The 17,491-nt window shown below is 42.5% G+C and overlaps 1 protein-coding gene across 1 annotated transcript in view; it reads left to right on the top strand.

Moving 5' to 3' along the window:
• UBAP2 (ubiquitin associated protein 2) overlaps positions 1 to 17,491 on the top strand; it is a 134,406-nt gene that overhangs the window by 26,612 nt on the left and 90,303 nt on the right. Inside the window, exon 2 of the mRNA XM_021927437.2 lies at positions 6,866 to 7,005. Coding sequence (XP_021783129.1) covers positions 6,907 to 7,005 — 99 coding nt within the window. The 5' untranslated portion in view covers positions 6,866 to 6,906. The remainder of the gene's footprint in view (positions 1 to 6,865; positions 7,006 to 17,491) is intronic.

The raw sequence follows: 17,491 nt of genomic DNA, 5'->3' as shown, positions 1-17,491 counted from the left end.
TTGCTTTATTTGGCCGGAGACTTTCTTTACTCATTACATGTAGACAATTTTTTCACTTTAATCTGTTAATAGGAAGCTGTATATTGTATTTTGCTGATTTTGTTTCTAAAGAAGTTAAAAATATAGCAGCAGTTCTTTGCCTGTGTTAAAATCTGTCACATTTTAAATTCACTTTGAGATGAGATAAATATGGGTTTCAAAATTTGATTGGATAGATTGAAGTAAACCTGGTGCTTCCTGCCCCTCAGGAACTTGAGATATGTATGTTTGAGTTTCTACTGGATTATTTTTAGAATCTTTTGCTCTTGTCTGTTTCTATTCTGAGAATTCTCTTGGAACCTGTTCCAGTGTAGTAGAACTCTTAGGAGTGGAAAGTGATAGATGATGGAACGCAAGTGTACACTGAATTCCTATGGTCTGGCAACTGGGTACTTGTTGTAGAAGCATTCCTATTTACTACACACAGCTCCGTTTCCCAGAGAAGGAGGACATAGAATTTCCTCATGACAGTATGTTAGTTGAAGGTGTTGATTTTTACAGTCTAGTTTCCATGTCTTAGTCATTTTTACAGTTCAGTGGTGGTAACAATTTTTAAGGGTCTTGAAGAATATTTTGGTAAGTTATGCTTTTACCTTGTTTTAATGGATTCACAATTATGAGAAGTTTTTTTTTTTTGGAGACGGTGTCTTGCTCTGTCGCCCAGACTGTAGTGTAATGGTGTGATCTCGGTTCACTGCAACCTCTGCCTCTCGGGTTCAAGTGATTCTTCTGCCTTAGCCTCCCGAGTAGCTGGGATTACAGGTGCATGCCACCACACCCAGCTAATTTTTGTAGTTTTAGTAGAGACAGGGTTTCACCATGTTTGCCAGGATGGTCTTGAACTCCTGACCTCAAGTGATCCACCCGCCTCAGCCTCCCAAAGTGCTGAGATTACAAGCGTTAGCCACTGCGCCTGGCCTTATCAGAAGTTTTATGTAAAATTAATATGAGAAAATTTGTCTGTTGAATTATGCATTCTGTTAAAGTTATATTTTCTGAGTCCTGTTTTTTCCAGAAGATTTCAGTCACATCCCCCATTGCCTGTGATTGTTTCGCGAAACCTGTTTCATCTCTGGACATTTTTTTGCTGGACATTTTTAATAAGTTTTTTATGAATAGGGAATTAGCTATTATAACATTTCAGTGATAGTGCGGAGAGGCACAATTGACAGAAGAGAAGTTAATCTGAATTTATTTAAGCATGCATTCTTGGATGTGCTGAGACCCTTACAATTATTTTTATTTTTGAAAGAATGTATTTGCTATTTTTTTTTTCTTTTTTTGAGACGGAGTTTTGCTCTTGTTGCCCAGGCTGGAGTGCAATGGCACGATCTCGGCTCACCACAACCTCCGCCTCCTGGGTTCAAGCGATTCTCCTGCCTTGGCCTCCTGAGTAGCTGGGATTACAGGCATGTGCCCCCACGCCTGGCTAATTTTGTATTTTTAGTAGAGATGGGGTTTCTCCACATTGGTCAGGCTGGTCTTGAACTCCTGACCTCAGGTGATCCAGCCGCCTTGGCCTCTCAAAATGCTGGGATTACAGGCATGCGCCACCACACTCATCCTTGTATTTGCTATTTTTTTTTTTTTTTTTTTTTTGAGATGGAGCCTCGCTCTGTTACGTAGACTGGAGTGCAGTGGTGCCATCTTGGCTCACTGCAAACTCCGCCTCCCAGGTTCAAGTGATTCTCCTGCCTCAGCCTCCCAGGTAGCTGGGACTACAGGCTCGTGCCACCATGCCCGGCTAATTTTTGTATTTTTAATAGAGACGGGGTTGCACCTTATTAGCCAGGATAGTCTCGATCTCCTGACCTCATGATCCGCCTGCCTCGGCCTCCAAAGTACTGGGATTACAGGCACGAGCCACTGCGTCTGGCCGGCATTTGCTATTTTTAAGATAGAAGTATTTGTAGTAACAATTTATGGATATATAACCCAGAGCAGTAAACCTTAATTAAGAGAAAAACTTTTTCTTTTTTTTTTTTCTTTTTTTTTTTTTTTTTTTGAGTGGGTTTTTTTTTCTTTTGCCCGGGCTGGAGTGCAGTGGCGCAATCTCGGCTCACTGCAAGCTCCGCCTCCCGGGTTCATGCCATTCTCCTGCCTCAGCCTCCCGAGTAGCTGGGACTACAGGCGCCCGCCGCTGCGCCCGGCTAATTTTTTCTATTTTTAGTAGAGACGGGGTTTCACCATGGTCTCGATCTCCTGACCTTGTGATCCACCCGCCTCGGCCTCCCAAAGTGCTGGGATTACAGGCGTGAGCCACCACGCCCGGCCGAGAAAAACTTTTTCTAAACAATAAAGTAAGCCATGCAGTTTTTATGTTTCACAAAGCAACTATTCTGGGTTAGCCATGCAAGCGGGGTAATTATTTATAGCTTAATTGCATATTCATTATGGAATATTTTATGTTAAGAATTGATGATTGGAAGGAGATATAGTCTTAATGTTGATCTGTGAACATGGACCAGTAAAATTTTAATAGTTTGAGTTACAATAAAGAGTTACAGTTTTCTTCCTCGACAAGTGAGGATTCATGTGCATTATATCAAAATGTTTGGTTATAATAGGCTATAAAGATTAAAAGCGATTTTTCTGTAAATCAAAAAATTAATGTCCACTGAATATGGATTAAGTATATTCCTTCTGTACATGCAGATTTTGATCACCAGATGGCACTTCTGTACGGAGAAAGTCTCATTTTGTTATTTCACCTAGATTATTTTATTTATTTATTTATTTTTTTGAGACGGAGTCTCGCTCTGTCTCCCTGGAGTAGAGTGGAGTGGAATGGCCAATCTCAGCTCACTGCAACCTCCGCCTCCTGGGTTCAAGCGATTCCTTTGCCTCAGCCTCCCAAGTAGCTGGGATTACAGATGCGTGCCACCATGCTTGGCTAATTTTTTGTATTTTTGGTAGAGACAGGGTTTCACCGTATTAGCTAGGATGGTCATGATCTCCTGACCTCATGATCCACCCGCCTCGGCCTCCCAAAATGCTGGAATTATAGGCGTGAGCTACTGCTGCCAGCCCATTATTTTCATAAATGGGGTCACTGAAGAATAAACAGTGAGAAAAAGATCAGATAATCCAATCAACGGAACTGGAAATCTATGAGTAAACTACTGACTTCTTAAAAAGGTTTTATGGTAGGAACACCACTCAACCAGTTAACTTTTGATTAGATGCTTAATTCTGTTTTATTCTTTTCTTAAAATGTATTTATTTAACGAAATAGGTGGCTGGGCATGATGGCTCACGCCTGTAATCCTAGCACTTTGGAGGCTGAGGCTGGTGGATCACTTGAGGTCAGGAGTTCAAGACCAGCCTGGCCAACATGGTGAAACCCCATCTCTACTAAAAATACAAAAAAATTAGCTGGGTGCGGTGGCACACACCTATAGTCCCAGCTACTTGGGAGGCTGAGGCGGGAGAATCACTTGAACCTGGGAGGCAGAAGTTGCTGGGCCGAGATTGTGCTACTGCACTCCAGCCTGGGCAACAGGGCAAGACTCTGTCTTAAAAAAAAAAAAAAAAAAAAAGATAGGGTCTTGCTGTGTTGCCTAGTCTGGACTTGAACTGTGGGTTCACTGATCTTCCTGCCTCAGCCTCCTGAGTAGCTGGGACTACAGGTGCATGCGACCTTGCCCCGCTTGGATGCTTCACTTTAGATACTTAAGATGGAATTAGAGTATTAGTGCTGAAGGTGATTATTTTCATTTTTTTAGATGGTGTCTCGCTCTTGTTGCCCAGGCTGGAGTGCAGTGATGCAATCTTGGCTTACTGTAACCTCCTCCTCCTGGCTTCAAGTGATTCTCCCATCTCAGCCTCCTAAGTAGTTGGGATTACAGAGGTATGCCACCATGCCTGGCTAGTTTTTGCATTTTTAGTACAGGTAGGGTTTCACCATGTTGGCCAGGCTGGTCTTGAACTCCTGTTATCAGGTGATCTACCTGCCTCAGCTTCCCCAAGTGTTGGAATTACAGGCGTGAGCCACCGTGCCTGGCCTGAAGGTGATTTTAAAAATAATCAAATGGGACCGGGCACAGTGGCTCGTGTAATTATAGCACTTTGGGAGGTTGAGGTGGGTGGATCACCCAAGGTCCGGAGTTCGAAACCAGCCTCACCAACAAGTTGAGACCCCATCTCTACTAAAAATACAAAAATTAGCCAAGCGTGGTGGCAGGCATCTGTAGTCCCAGCTGCTCGAGAGGCTGAGACAGGAGAATCGTCTGAACCCAGGAGGTAGAGGTTATAGTGAGCCAAGATTGCACCACTGCACTCCAGCCTGGGTGACGGAGCGAGCCTCCATCTCAAAAAAAAAAAAAAAAAAAAAATCAAATGGATTCTTTCTCAAATACAGATATGCCTTAGATTTGTTTAAATGCATCACAGTTTTAAAACAGTGTATTTGTATGCATTTATTCATTTCTGAGAGAATGCTCTAAAAATAAATGGAATCATGGCAAAACAATTAACCTTGTTCTCTATAATACAACCAAAATGATAAACCCAAACCAACAAAATTATAAAGATGTTAAACTGAAAAAGGATGCAAAATGTGTATTCATACTAACTGGAAAGACAGATTCAAATGCAGTAAAAAGTTTTTTTTTTTTTTTTTTTGAGACTGAGTCTGGCTCTGTCGCCCAGGCTGGAGTGCAGTGGCCGGATCTCAGCTCACTGCAAGCTCCGCCTCCCGGGTTCACGCCATTCTCCTGCCTCAGCCTCCCAAGTAGCTGGGACCACAGGCGCCCGCCACTTCGCCCGGCTAGTTTTTTGTATTTTTTAGTAGAGACGGGGTTTCACCGTGTTAGCCAGGATGGTCTCGATCTCCTGACCTCGTGATCCGCCCGTCTCGGCCTCCCAAAGTGCTGGGATTACAGGCTTGAGCCACCGCGCCCGGCCAGTAAAAAGTTTTAAACCAGTGTATTGAACCTGTGAGACGTTCTAGTTAATTGGTTGTTACTATAATGTAAAAGGCAGTACTATAATATGTCTGTGGCCTTTATCTAGCAAGCCAGTTAATGAAGCTATTAAGAAAATAAGTTAATATTAGTGCGGCTAACACAGAAAAATGCTTGTCCTACCCTTTCTGGCTGAAATAGGTTTCAGGGACACAATTTTCTTTGGTACTTGAATTAGTATGATGATTTGTGGTTAGTCTTCTCTATTTTAATTTTATGATGCACAGATCCAAAATAACGTAGAAATGTTATGTCATTTTATTAACCTGAAATGTATAAGATTTACAAATAGTGGAATATCTTTCCATATCATGGGAATGCTTGCTTTTGGGTGTCTAAAACTGACTGTTGTAGAAAACAGAATTCCATGTATTGTTAAAATCATCGGCTCTGTGCCAGCACGGTGGCACATGCCTGTAATCTCAGTACTTTGGGAGGCCGAGGCTGATGGATCACCTGAGGCCGCAAATTTGAGACCAGCCTGACCAACATGGCCAAACCCCATCTCTACTAAAAATACCAAAAATTAGCCGGGTATGGTGGTGCGTGCCTCTGGTCCCAGCTACTCAGGAGGCTGAGACAGGAGAATTCCTTGAACCCAGAAGGCGGAACTTGCAGTGAGCTGAGATCACCCTATTCATTGCACTCCAGCCTGGGTTGATGGAGTGAGTCTCTGTCTCAAAAAAAATCGTTGGCTCTGCATTGTTATCATGGGAGATGATAGCTCCGTGTGTGTTATGGCACTTAAGACCTTCCAGTGGGACAGATGTCGAGATGGAAGACAGTGATATTGATGATCTTGACCCTGTGTAGGCCTAGACTAAAGTGTGTATTTATCTCTTAGTGTTTTTTTTTTTTTTTTGAAATGGAGTCTCCCTCTGTCACCCAAGCTGGAGTGCAGTGGGCTCACTGCAACCTCCGCCTCCCAGGTTCAAGCAATTCTCCTGCCTCAGCTTCCCGAGTAGCTGGGACTACAGGTGCCCACCACCATGCCCGGCCAATTCTTTTGTAGTTTTAGTAGAGACGGAGTTTCACCGTGTTAGCTGGGATAGTCTCGATCTCCTGATCTCATGATCTGCCAGAAGTGCTGGGATTACAGGCGTGAGCCACTGCATCCGGCCACACAGTTGTTTCTTTAAGATTTATTATTGGCTGGGCACGGTGGCGGTGGCTCAAGCCTGTAATCCCAGCACTTTGGGAGGCCGAGATGGGAGGATCACGAGGTCAGGAAATCGAGACCATCTGGCCCTTGCAGTCTCTACTAAGCTAAAAACTAGCTGGGCGAGGTGGCCGAAGCCTGTAGTCCCGAGGCAGGAAATAGTAAGCTCCCGAGGAGGCAGAGCTTACAGTGAGCTGAGATCGACCACTGCACTCCAGCCTGGGGCGACGAAATGAGGGTCCATCTCAAAAAAAAAAAAAAAAAGATTTATTATTTACGGGTGACTTTTGCTTTTAGGCATAGCTTGTTTCTTGACACATTTTAAATTGAGTAAATATTGGCAGGTAAAATCTTGGCTAAATGCAATGTTGTTTTGGGGTTCAAATACCAACTGTAAGTAGTAAGAGGCAGATAGCCCTACATGTACAGTGACTACATATAGTGATAAAATGGTTGCTGGTTTAAATTGGTGGTACTTGAGATTTTTGTTTAGAATTGCTAAGCTCATAAACATAGATTTTTAGATTGCATTAGTCGAATTGGTTTAACAGATACCAGCAAAATGTATAATCCTCGGGCTGCTTCTTGAGAATTTGTATTCCAGAGAGCTTTTATCTTTTATTGTAAGTGTCCTTGTTTTCTCTGAAGTACCTGCTTGTCTTTTACGATGATTGTTTTGCTTACCATCCCTACTTTCTTGCAGATTTTCTATTTTGTACATACATTATTTTGTATATACTGTATATGATGACTTCAGTGAGCAGTGACCATTGTCGAGGTGCTCGTGAAAAAACACAGATTTCGGTAGCACAATCAACGCAACCACAGAAACAGGTGGTACAGGTAAGTTTTTGTGGAACTCTTGTTTGCCTTGTTTAGAATTAAGGAAGTTAAGGGAGAACATATGATTTAATGTTTTCTTTTGTAGGAAACTTTAGGATTTTGGACCCTGTATTTAAAAAGTGGGTAATGGCCGGGTGCGGTGGCTCACGCCTGTAATCCCAGCACTTTGGGAGGCCGAGATGGGTGGATCACTTGAGGTCAGGAGTTTGAGACCAGCCTGGCCAACATTGTGAAACCCCGCCTCTACTAAGAAAATACAAAAATCAGCTGGGCGTGGTAGTGTGCACCTGTAATTCTAGCTTCTTGGGAGGCTAAGACAGGAGAATTGCTTGAACCCAGGAAGCAGAGGTTGCAGTGAGCTGAGATCACGCCACTGCCCTCCAGCCTGGGCGACAAAGCAAGATTCCATCCCAAAAAAAAATAAAAAAATAAATAAAAACTAAAAACTAAGTAATGAAGAATAGTAAGGAAAGAGGTGTTGTACTTGATTCAGGTACAGTTGGATGGTGTTCCATGAGAACTCTTTAATGCTAACCTTTTCCAGGTACCTCTTAGCTATTAGGCTGCCACTGCCACCACTGCCTCCTCCTCCTCCTCCCCCTCCTCCCCCCTCCCCCTCCTCCTCCTCCTCCTCCTCTCCCCTTTCACCTTCCTCTGCTTCCCTTCCTCCTCCTTCCTTGCTGTTTCATCACCATCTCTTCTCCCTTTTCTCCCTTCTCTTAAGTGTGTCCTTGGAATGAAATATGAAAATCCAAGGTACATGGAGAACTAATAGTCTGAAGTGGTAAAATACCTGAATTACAATAGACTTTAAAAAGCTGCCTTTGCTGGGCATAGTGGCTCGTGTCTGTAATCTCAACACTTTGGGAGGCTGAGGCAAAAGGATTGCTTGAGCATAGGAATTAAGAGCAGCCTGGGCAGCATAGTGAGGACCTTGTCTCTACAAAAAGTTTAAAAATTAGCTGGGCATGATGGCTTCCATTTGTAGTCACAGGTACTTGGGTGGCTGAGGTGGGAGGATCACTTATGATGGTGCTACTGCGCTCCAGCCTAGGTGACAGAGTGAGACCTTGGCTCAACAAAAAAACAAAAATCTGCCTTTTCTTTAAAGCACAAGGAAGAATGCTTGGATCTCAGAATGGCTTTTAATGATCAAGATCCATTTGAGGCCGGGCACAGTAGCTCATGCCTGTAATTCCATTACTTTGGGAGGCTGAGGTGGACAGATCACCTGAGATCAGGAGTTCAAAACCAGACTGACCAACATGGTGAAACCCTGTCTCTACTAAAAAAAAAAAAAAAAAAAAAAAAACAACAAAAATTAGCTAGGCATGGTAGTAGGTGCCTGTAATGCTAGCTACTTGAGAGGCTGAGGCAGGGAGAATTGCTTGAATCCGGGAGGTGGAGGTTGCAGTGAGCTAAGATCATGCCACTGCATTCCAGCCTGGGCGACAGAGCGAGACTCTGTCTCAAAAAAACAAAGATACATTTGAATAAAATTTTTAACGTTAAATACTCGCCCCTTCTCAATTTGGTTATATTATTATTTTAAGCGAAGTGAGATAAGTGCTAAGCACAGTACCTGGTGCAAAATTAAGCATTATATACATGTTATTGACTAGAATGGCAAACCGTTTTTCACAGGCAATATACAAGTGAGTAAACTATATCCAGTTTATCTTACTTGCAGATTGATTTGACTATACTTTGATAGTTAATTATAAGTGCTTATTATAATCACTTTTTTATACCCAAGTACCCTGTTGATGTTAAGGGACATAATGAGGAGATTTAACTGTTGCGTTATATTTTTCAGTATAAAGTTAGTGTAATATTTTGATGGTTTAACGGACAGATATCTCTTCTACTCAGTGCTTGATCCTAAATACACTTACTCTGATAGGAATTTATTCAACAAACTGATCCAGTCCAGTGATGGAAAAATTTGAAATTTTTAGACGAGGTCCTCCTTTTATAGTTGAATTTACTTAGGAAAAAGTTTGCTTAATGAATGGGTCTTTTTTTTTTTTTTTTTTTTGAGATGGAATCTGTCACCAGACTGGAGTGCAGTGGCCAATCTCAGCTCACTCCAACCTCCCCTTCCCGGGTTCAAGTGATTCTCTTGCCTCAGCCTCCCAGGTAGCTGGGACTACAGGCAGGCAACATCATGCCTACCTAATTTTTTTTTTGTTTTTTTGAGATGGAGTCCCCTTCTGTCACCCAGACTGGAGCGCAGTGGTGCCATCTCGGCTCACTGCAACCTCCGCCTCCTGGGTTCAAGCGATTCTCCTGCCTCAGCCTCCCAAGTAGCTGGGATTACATGCGCCTGCCACCACCCCCAGTTAATTTTTGTAGTTTTAGTAGAGACAGGGTTTTACCGTGTTGCCCAACCTGGTCTCCAACACCTGAACACAAGTGACTGCCCTCTTAGCCTTCAAAGGTGCTGTGATTATAGGCGTCAGTCACCGTGCCTGACTTTTTTATTTACAGAGTCTTGCTCTGTAGCCCAGTCAAGAGTGCAGTGACTCGATCTTGGCTCATTGCAACTTCCGCCTCTGGGGTTCAAGCAATTTTCCTGTTTTAGCCTCCCCAGTAGCTGGGATTACAGGCGTGAGCCACCATACCTGACTAACTTTTTTTGCATTTTTAGTAGAGATGAGGTTTCACCATGTTGGCCAGGCTGGTCTCGAACTCCTGACCTCAAGTGATCTGTCCCCCTTGGCGTCCCAAGGTGTTGGGATTACAGGTGTGAGCCACTGCATCTGACCCTTTTAAATTTTTTTCTTTTAAACAGTAGTATGCATTAGGAAAATTATTCATGTTTATTTTTTATTAATCCTATTCTGGGAAGTAGTTGCTAAGAAAGTAATCTTAAATTGGAGTAATAAAAAGTGGCTTTATTTGGTAATGTTTTTTTCTTTCTTTTTTTTTTTTTTGAGATGGAGCCTTGCTCTGTCGCCCAGGCTGGAGTGCAGTGGCGCGTTCTCAGCTCATTGCAACCTCTGCCTTCTGGGTCCAAGTGATTCTCCTGCCTCAGCCTCTGGAGTAGCTGGGATTGCAGGCACATATCACCATGCCTGGCTAATTTTTGTATTTTTAGTAGAGATGGGGTTTCGCTATGTTGGCCAGGCTGGTTTCAAACTTCTGACCTCAGGTGATCCGCCCACCCTGGCCTCCCAAAGTGCTGGGATTACAGGCGTGAGTTACCACGCCCTGCCAGTAAGATGTTAATTACTCAATTTAAAATGTCCAGTGTTAGAGGTGTTCTGAGATAACCTATTCACGTTGCATGATGAAAGAGAGTTCTTTTTTTTTTTTTTTTTTTTTTTTTTGATACGGAGTTTTGCTCTTGTTGTCCAGGCTGGAGTGCAATGGTGTGATCTCGGCTCACTGCAACCTCTGCCTCCACCTCGCCTGGTTAATTTTTTGTATGTTTCACCATGTTGGTCAGGCTGGTCTTGAACTCCTGACCTCAGGTGATCCACCCGACTCCGCCTCCCAAAGTTCTGGGATTACAGGCATGAGCCACTGCGTGAGAGTTCTTTTGAATCTATATAAACCAGGATTTTTGTCCTGGGTCTAGCACTTACTTACTAACTAGATGAGTTACTTAAATCTCCTTTAACCTCAATTTTTTTTTTTTTTTTTTTTTTTTGACACAGAGTCTTACTCTGTTGCCCAGGCTGCAGTTCAGTGGCTTGATCTTGGCTCACTGCAACCTGCGCCTCCTGGGTTCAAGTGATTCTCCTGCCTCAGCCTCCGGAGTAGCTGGGACTACAGGTGTGCACCACCACACCTGGCTAATTTTTGTATTTTTAGTGGAGAGGGGTTTCACCATGTTAGCCAGGTTAGTCAGTCTTGAATTCCTGACTTCAAGTGATCCGCCCACCTCAACTTCCCAAACTGCCAACGTTACAGGTGTGAGCCACTGGGCCTGACTACGAACCTCAATTACAAAAAAAAAAAAAAAAAATTGTGAGACTTACAGAAAAGTTGCAATGGGAGTATGAATAATTACTGAATACCCTTCTTCCAGATTCCCTAGATGTTAACATTTCTATCACATCTCATTTATCCTGTTCTCTTTCTTTCCATACAGTTTATCCCCAGAAACGTTTGACAAGTAGTTGTGAATAAGGTTTTTCTTCACTTAATACCTCAGTGTGTTTTTTAAAAAACAAGGATCTTTTTACATAATTATAGTACAGTGATAAAAAATCAAAATCTACAGATCATACTTACATTTTTTCAATGGTCCTTATAATGCCTTTTTTTTTTTTTTGAGACACAGTTTCACTTTGTTGTCCAGGCTGTAGTGCAGTGGTACGATCTCAGCTCACCACAACCTCCACCTCCTGGGTTCTAGCGATTGTCCTGCCTTAGCCTCCCGAGTAGCTGGGATTATAGGCGTGCGCCACCATGCCTGGCAAATTTTTATATTTTCAGTAGAAACGGGGTTTTGCCATGTTGGCCAGGCTGGTCTCGAACTCCTGACCTTAGGTGATCCTCCTTCCTTGACCTCCCAAAGTGCTGAGATTACAAGCATGAGCTACTGCGCCCAGCTGTAATGTCCTTTTTAGCTAATTAGATTGTGGAATATACATTGTATTCAGATGTCAACTCTCTTGTGAATTTATGTGACTATTCCACAAAATTATATGAACATTCCACAATTATGAAGTGATTGTAAGAATATTTGAAAATTGTGATATAACATGTCTTAGAAAAGGTATGCTTCCTGATCAACTGAAAAAATATGTAAAATTAAAGCAAAACTGTTGAACATTAATGAGAACAGGCTAGTAGACTGTTAATGTTTATTTTTGGTGGTGGGCATAAATAATCCTACTTTATTATTTACAATTTTTTTCTGGGTGACAGATCTAATTTAAAAAAATTTGGATTCATTTGAAAAATTTCACATTTTCCACTGTAAAAGCAGCTTAGTTCGTAATAAGCCATGCGAATGGATAAGAGATCCAGAGGAAGAGCTGTAGTGATGCTACTTTTCTTGGCAAGATATTTTTCAACTTGAGACGTGACCTGGTGTATGTCACTAATGTTTATTGCAGGGGAGGGTGCACTGACCTTGTTTAACTTAAGAATTACCAGTTGACCCTGATTTTTCCTCTTTTTTCCCAAGCTGTACCGACCTCTTGACACTTCCTAGAGCTCAGCCTGGTAACTTCCCTATTATACTCTTATGTTTGGTTCTTTGTTTATCAAATATTTATTGAATTGTTTATCAAAGAAAATTATTTTTTTCTTGACAGGGTGTTTTATAAAGGTAAAAAATACTTAAAGTTCTCATTAAAATTTATTTTCATAAATATGCTAGCGTTAGTGTTACTATATTGTTATTGTTCAGTGGCTATTATGTGTATCGGCTATGCTTTCAGAAGTAGTCTGTCTAAGCCCTTTTAGGAATAAAAAAGATATTACTGAAGAGAAATACAGAGTATTTGTGTCATGTAATACTTAAGCTGAAAAAGCTAAGTCTGAATAAATCAGTCATAGGAATTTACCTTACATATGACGATGAATAGTGACTTTATAGTTAGAACCGTATGGGTGAAACAGTATCAGAATGGTAATGTAGAAACATACATAAGCCCCAGACTGCCCCCTACAGCAGAATGCTATTATTAATAACTATTCTGCTTGAAATATTTGGTGAGATTCTTTCACTCATCCAGTGCTTTTTTGTTAATATTGTAATCGGGTCAGTAAGTGTTTCTTTAATTTTGTAAATCGTGCACGTTTACAAAGCACTGGCTATTCTCAGGTAGTTTTCAAGTTTAAATATTCTTGCCTTTAGAGTCATTATTTGTTCCTGGTTCCCCCACTCCGCCATTACTTTTTCATACTTTTTCCACAAAGATTTCAGCCATACTCCCTGACTTTGGTTTATCACTCTGACATTTCTGCATGAAGTAGTTTCTGTCTGAAATGTCTCGAAACCAGGGATGTTCTTATAATAATACTTACTGTGCAGTGCGTGGATGTCCACAACTAGTCCATAATTCTACTTTAAAAAAAATCTTTGTTGTAGCTCCTGTTTAACACATCTACCATCCCAAGCTGCCTCCTCCACTCCTTTTCTGTCTGCCAAAATCCCTCCCCACAATACTTTATTATGAAAATGGTCACACATGAAGAAAAATTGAGAGTTGTACAGTCAATACCTATACGTTGTGTTATCTTTTTGCTCTGTTTTATCACATATGTTTAGCCAGCCATTATTTTATCTAACTTTTTAATGCTTTTCAAAGTAAATTAATTGATTAGTGGTACTCTTAATCACTTCAGAATGGATATCATTGACTAGAGTGTAGTATTTGTTTATTGTCTTTTTTTTTTTTTTTGAGGCAGAGTTTCTGCCCTTGTTACCCAGGCTGGAGTACAGTGGCGCGATTTGGGCTCACTGCAGCCTCCACCTCCCAGGTTCAAGTGATTCTCCCACCTCAGCCTCCTGAGTAGCTGGGATTACAGGCATCTGCCATCATGACCGGTTTATTTTTCTATTTTTAGTTGAGACGGGGTTTCTCCATGTTGGCCAGGCTGGTCTCAAACTCCTGACCTCAGGTGATCTGCCCACCTTGACCTCCCAAAGTGCTGGAATTACAGGTGTGAACCACCGTGCCTGGCTGTGTTTTTTTTTTTTTTTTTTAAATAGACAGGATCTCAGGCCAGGCGTGGTGGTTCATGCCTGTAATCCCAGCACTTTGGGAGGCTGAGGCAGGTAGATCACCTGAAGTCAGGAATCTGAGACCAGCCTGGTTAACATGATGAAACCCCATCTCTACTAAAAATACAAAAAATTAGCCAGGTGTGCTGGCGGACGCCTGTAATCCCAGCTTCTTGGGAGGCTGAGGCAGGAGAATCGCTTGAACCTGGGAGGCGGATGTTGCAGTGAGCGGAGATCGTGCCATTGCACTCCAGCCTGGGCAACAGAGCGAGACTCCATCTCAAAAAAAAAAAAAAAAAAAGAAAGAAAAAACAAGAAAAGAAAAATTGCCAGCTGGGGCATAGTGGCTCACACCTGTAGTAATCCTACCACTTTGGAAGGCCGAGGCGGGAGGCCAGATGGCTTGGGCCCAGGAGTTTGAGACAAGCCTAGACAACATAGCCAAACCTTTCTTATACAAAAATTCCCCAGAGGTGGTGGCCTGCCTCTGTAGTCCCAGCCAGTCAGGAGGCTGAGATGGGAGGATTGCTTGAGCCCTGGGAGGTGGAGGTTGCAGTAAGCAGAGGTTGCACCCCTCCGTTTCAGCCTGGGTGACAGAATGAGACCCTGTCTCAATAAATTAATAAACAAATACATACATACATACATAAATAGCTAGCTAAACTATTCTCCAAAGTAGTTGAACTATTTGCTTTTCTGCCAGCAGAATTCCAGTTCTGCTGGCGTGAAATCCTCACCAACACTTGGTTGCCATGCCTAGTGTTTTGAATTGGTATAAAGGTAGACAGTGAAATAAAATGGAGAGTCCAGAAATAAACCTACTCATATGTCGACAACCAATTTTTGAGAGTCAGAGGCAATGTAGAGGGGAAAGGATGGCCTTTTCAGTAAATAGTGTGGGAACTATTGTATATCAATATGCAAATCATTCATAAAAACAAAAACTAAAACGGGTCATGGACTGAAAACCCCAAGCTTAAAGTTTATACAAGAAAGTATGGGAGAAAATCTTCATGCTATTGGTTTAGTCAAAGATTTCCTAGATGTAGCAACAAAGGCATGATTCATAAAAGAACAAATGGATAAATTGGACTTTAGGAAAACTGAAAACTTATGGTTTCAAAAGATTGTTCAGAGAATGGAAAGACAAGCCACAGATCAGGAGAAAATGTTTGCATCTGATGAAGGACTTGTCACAAAATTTTGAAACAAAAATAAGGAAATAAGGAAATAACACATTTAATAAAGTGGACAAAAAGTGGAGCATGGTGGCTCATGCCTGTAATCTCAGCACTTTGGGAGGCTGAGAGGCAGGAGGATTACTTGAACCCAGGAGTTCAGGACCAGCATGGGCAACATAAACATAGGGAGACCTTGTCTCTACTAGAAATAAAAAAAAAAAATTGGTGAATGAGATGGCAGGAGCCTTTAGTTCTAGCTGCTTGAGAGGCTGAGGTTGAACAATTGCTTGACCCCAGGAGGTCAAGGCTTCAGTGAGCTGTGATTGTACCATTGCACTCCAGCCTGGGTGACAGAGTTAGACCCTTATCTCAAAAAAGGACAAAAGATTTGAATGAAATTTCACTCAGGAAGGTATATGTGTTGCAAGTAAGTACATGAAAAGATCCTTTACTTCATTAGGCTTAGGGAAATCCATACTAAAATCACAATAACAGGCCAATACAAAACTTGTTAGAAAAGATAGGTCATTTCCGGCTGGGTGTGGTGGCTAATGCCTGTAGTCCCAGCACTTTGGGAGGCTGAGGCAGGTGGATCACCTGAGGTCAAGAGTTTGAGACCAGCCTGACCAAGTTGGAGAAACTCCGTCTCTGCTAAACAAACAAAATTAGCCGAGGCTGGTGGCACATGCCTATAATCCCAGCTACTTGGGAGGCTGAGGCAGGAGAATCTCTTGAACTCGGGAGGCAGAAGTTGCGGTGAGCGGAGATGGCACCATTGTACTCCAGCCTGCGCAACAAGAGCGAAACTCTGTCTCAAAAAAAAAAGGAAATATATGTCATTTATTTTTCATGTGTTACATGGAATATTTACATACATAAAGCGATTGTTCCCTGCTGGGCATGGTGGCTCATTCCAGTAGTCCCAGCACTTTGGGAGGCTGAGGTGGGAGGATCGCTTGAGTCCAGGAGTTCGAGACCAGCCTGGGTAACATAGTGAGATATGTCTCTACAAAAATTACAAACTTCTTATACTATATGGTAGCATAAGTGCTTGAATCTATTGGCTTACCAATTAATAAAAAACATTTTGAACCGGGACACGGTAGCTCATACCTGTAATCTCAACACTTTGGGAGGCTGAGGTGGGAGGATTATTTGAGCTCGGGAGTTCAAGACCATCCTGGGTCAAATAGCGAGACCCTGTCTCCATAAAAAATATTTTTTAAAACATTTATAAGAAAAAAACCTTTATGGCCGGGTGTGGTGGCTTGCGTCTGTAATCCCAGCACTTTGGGAGGCTGAGGCGGGTGGACCACCTGAGGCCAGGAGTTCGAGACCAGCCTGGTCAACGTTACAAAACCCCATCTCTACTAAAAATACAAAAATTAGCTGACCGTGGTGGTGTGCATCTGTAATCCCAGCTACTTGAAGGGTGAGGCACAAGAATCGCTTAAACCCAGGAGGCAGAGGTTGCAGTGAGCCGAGTTTGTGCCACTATGCTCCAGCCTAGGCAGCAGAGCAAGATTGTCTCAAAAAAAACCACCAATATTTTAGGGAAAAATTATTTTGGAATAATTCTAAGAGTTGTAAAAAAGTTGCAAAGAATGATAGAGATCGATATATTCACCCAGCTATCCTAAATGTTAACTTTTGGTTTTTTTTGAGACAGAGTCTCGCTGTGTCGCCAGGCTGGAGTGTAGTGGCAGGACCTTGGCTCACTGCAATCTCCGCCTCCTGGGTTCAAGCCATTCTCCTGCCTCAGCCTCCCAAGTAGCTGGGACTACAGGCGCGCACCACTGTGCTCAGCTAATTTTTGTTTTTTTTTTTGGTAGAGATAGGATTTCACCATGTTGGCCAGGATGGTCTCGATCTCTTGACCTTGTGATCCTCCTGCCTTGACCTCCCAGAGTGCTGGGATTATAGGCGGACGCTGCTGCGCCTGGCCACCTTTTTACATAAAGGATTGCGTAACCTTTTCTGTAAGGTGTTAGATAGTATATATCTTACGCTTTGCAGTCTAGACATGATCTCTGTTGCATTTTTATTTTATTACATTTTTGAGATGGGGTCTCATGTTGGTCAGGCTGGTCTGGAACTCCTGACCTCAGGTGATCTGTCTGCCTCAGCCTCCCAAAGTACTGAGATTATACGCCTGAGCTACTGCACCCAGTTGATGACAGGGTTTTTAACTTCTTTTGTGTTATGTTTTTATTGCTTCCACACAGAATCCTGGTTCAAAGGGAACCAGAAGGTGGTAGAATTAAATTATCCCAAAATTACTCATTTTCTGTGTCCCACTTTTTTTTTTTTTTTTTTTTTTTTGAGACAGAGTCTTGTTTTTGTTGCCCACGCTGGAGTGCAATGGCGTGATCTCGGCTCACCGCAACCTTCACCTCTTGGGTTCAAGCAGTTTTCCTGCCTCAGCCTCCCTGGTAACTGGGATTACAGGCATGCCCCATCCCCAGCCCGGCTAATTTTGTATTTGTATTTGTATTTTTGTTTTTTGAGATGAGTCTTGCTCTGTCGCCAGGCTGGAGTGCAGTGGCGCGATCTCGGCTCACTGCAACCTTCACCTCCCGGGTTCAAGCGATTCTCTTGCCTCAGCCTCCCAAGTAGC

This window comes from Papio anubis, chromosome 13, assembly GCF_008728515.1.
Source record: "Papio anubis isolate 15944 chromosome 13, Panubis1.0, whole genome shotgun sequence".
Lineage (NCBI taxonomy): Eukaryota > Metazoa > Chordata > Mammalia > Primates > Cercopithecidae > Papio > Papio anubis.
Note: the sequence above shows the minus strand (reverse complement) of the source record. Positions and strands in the feature narration are given on the sequence as shown.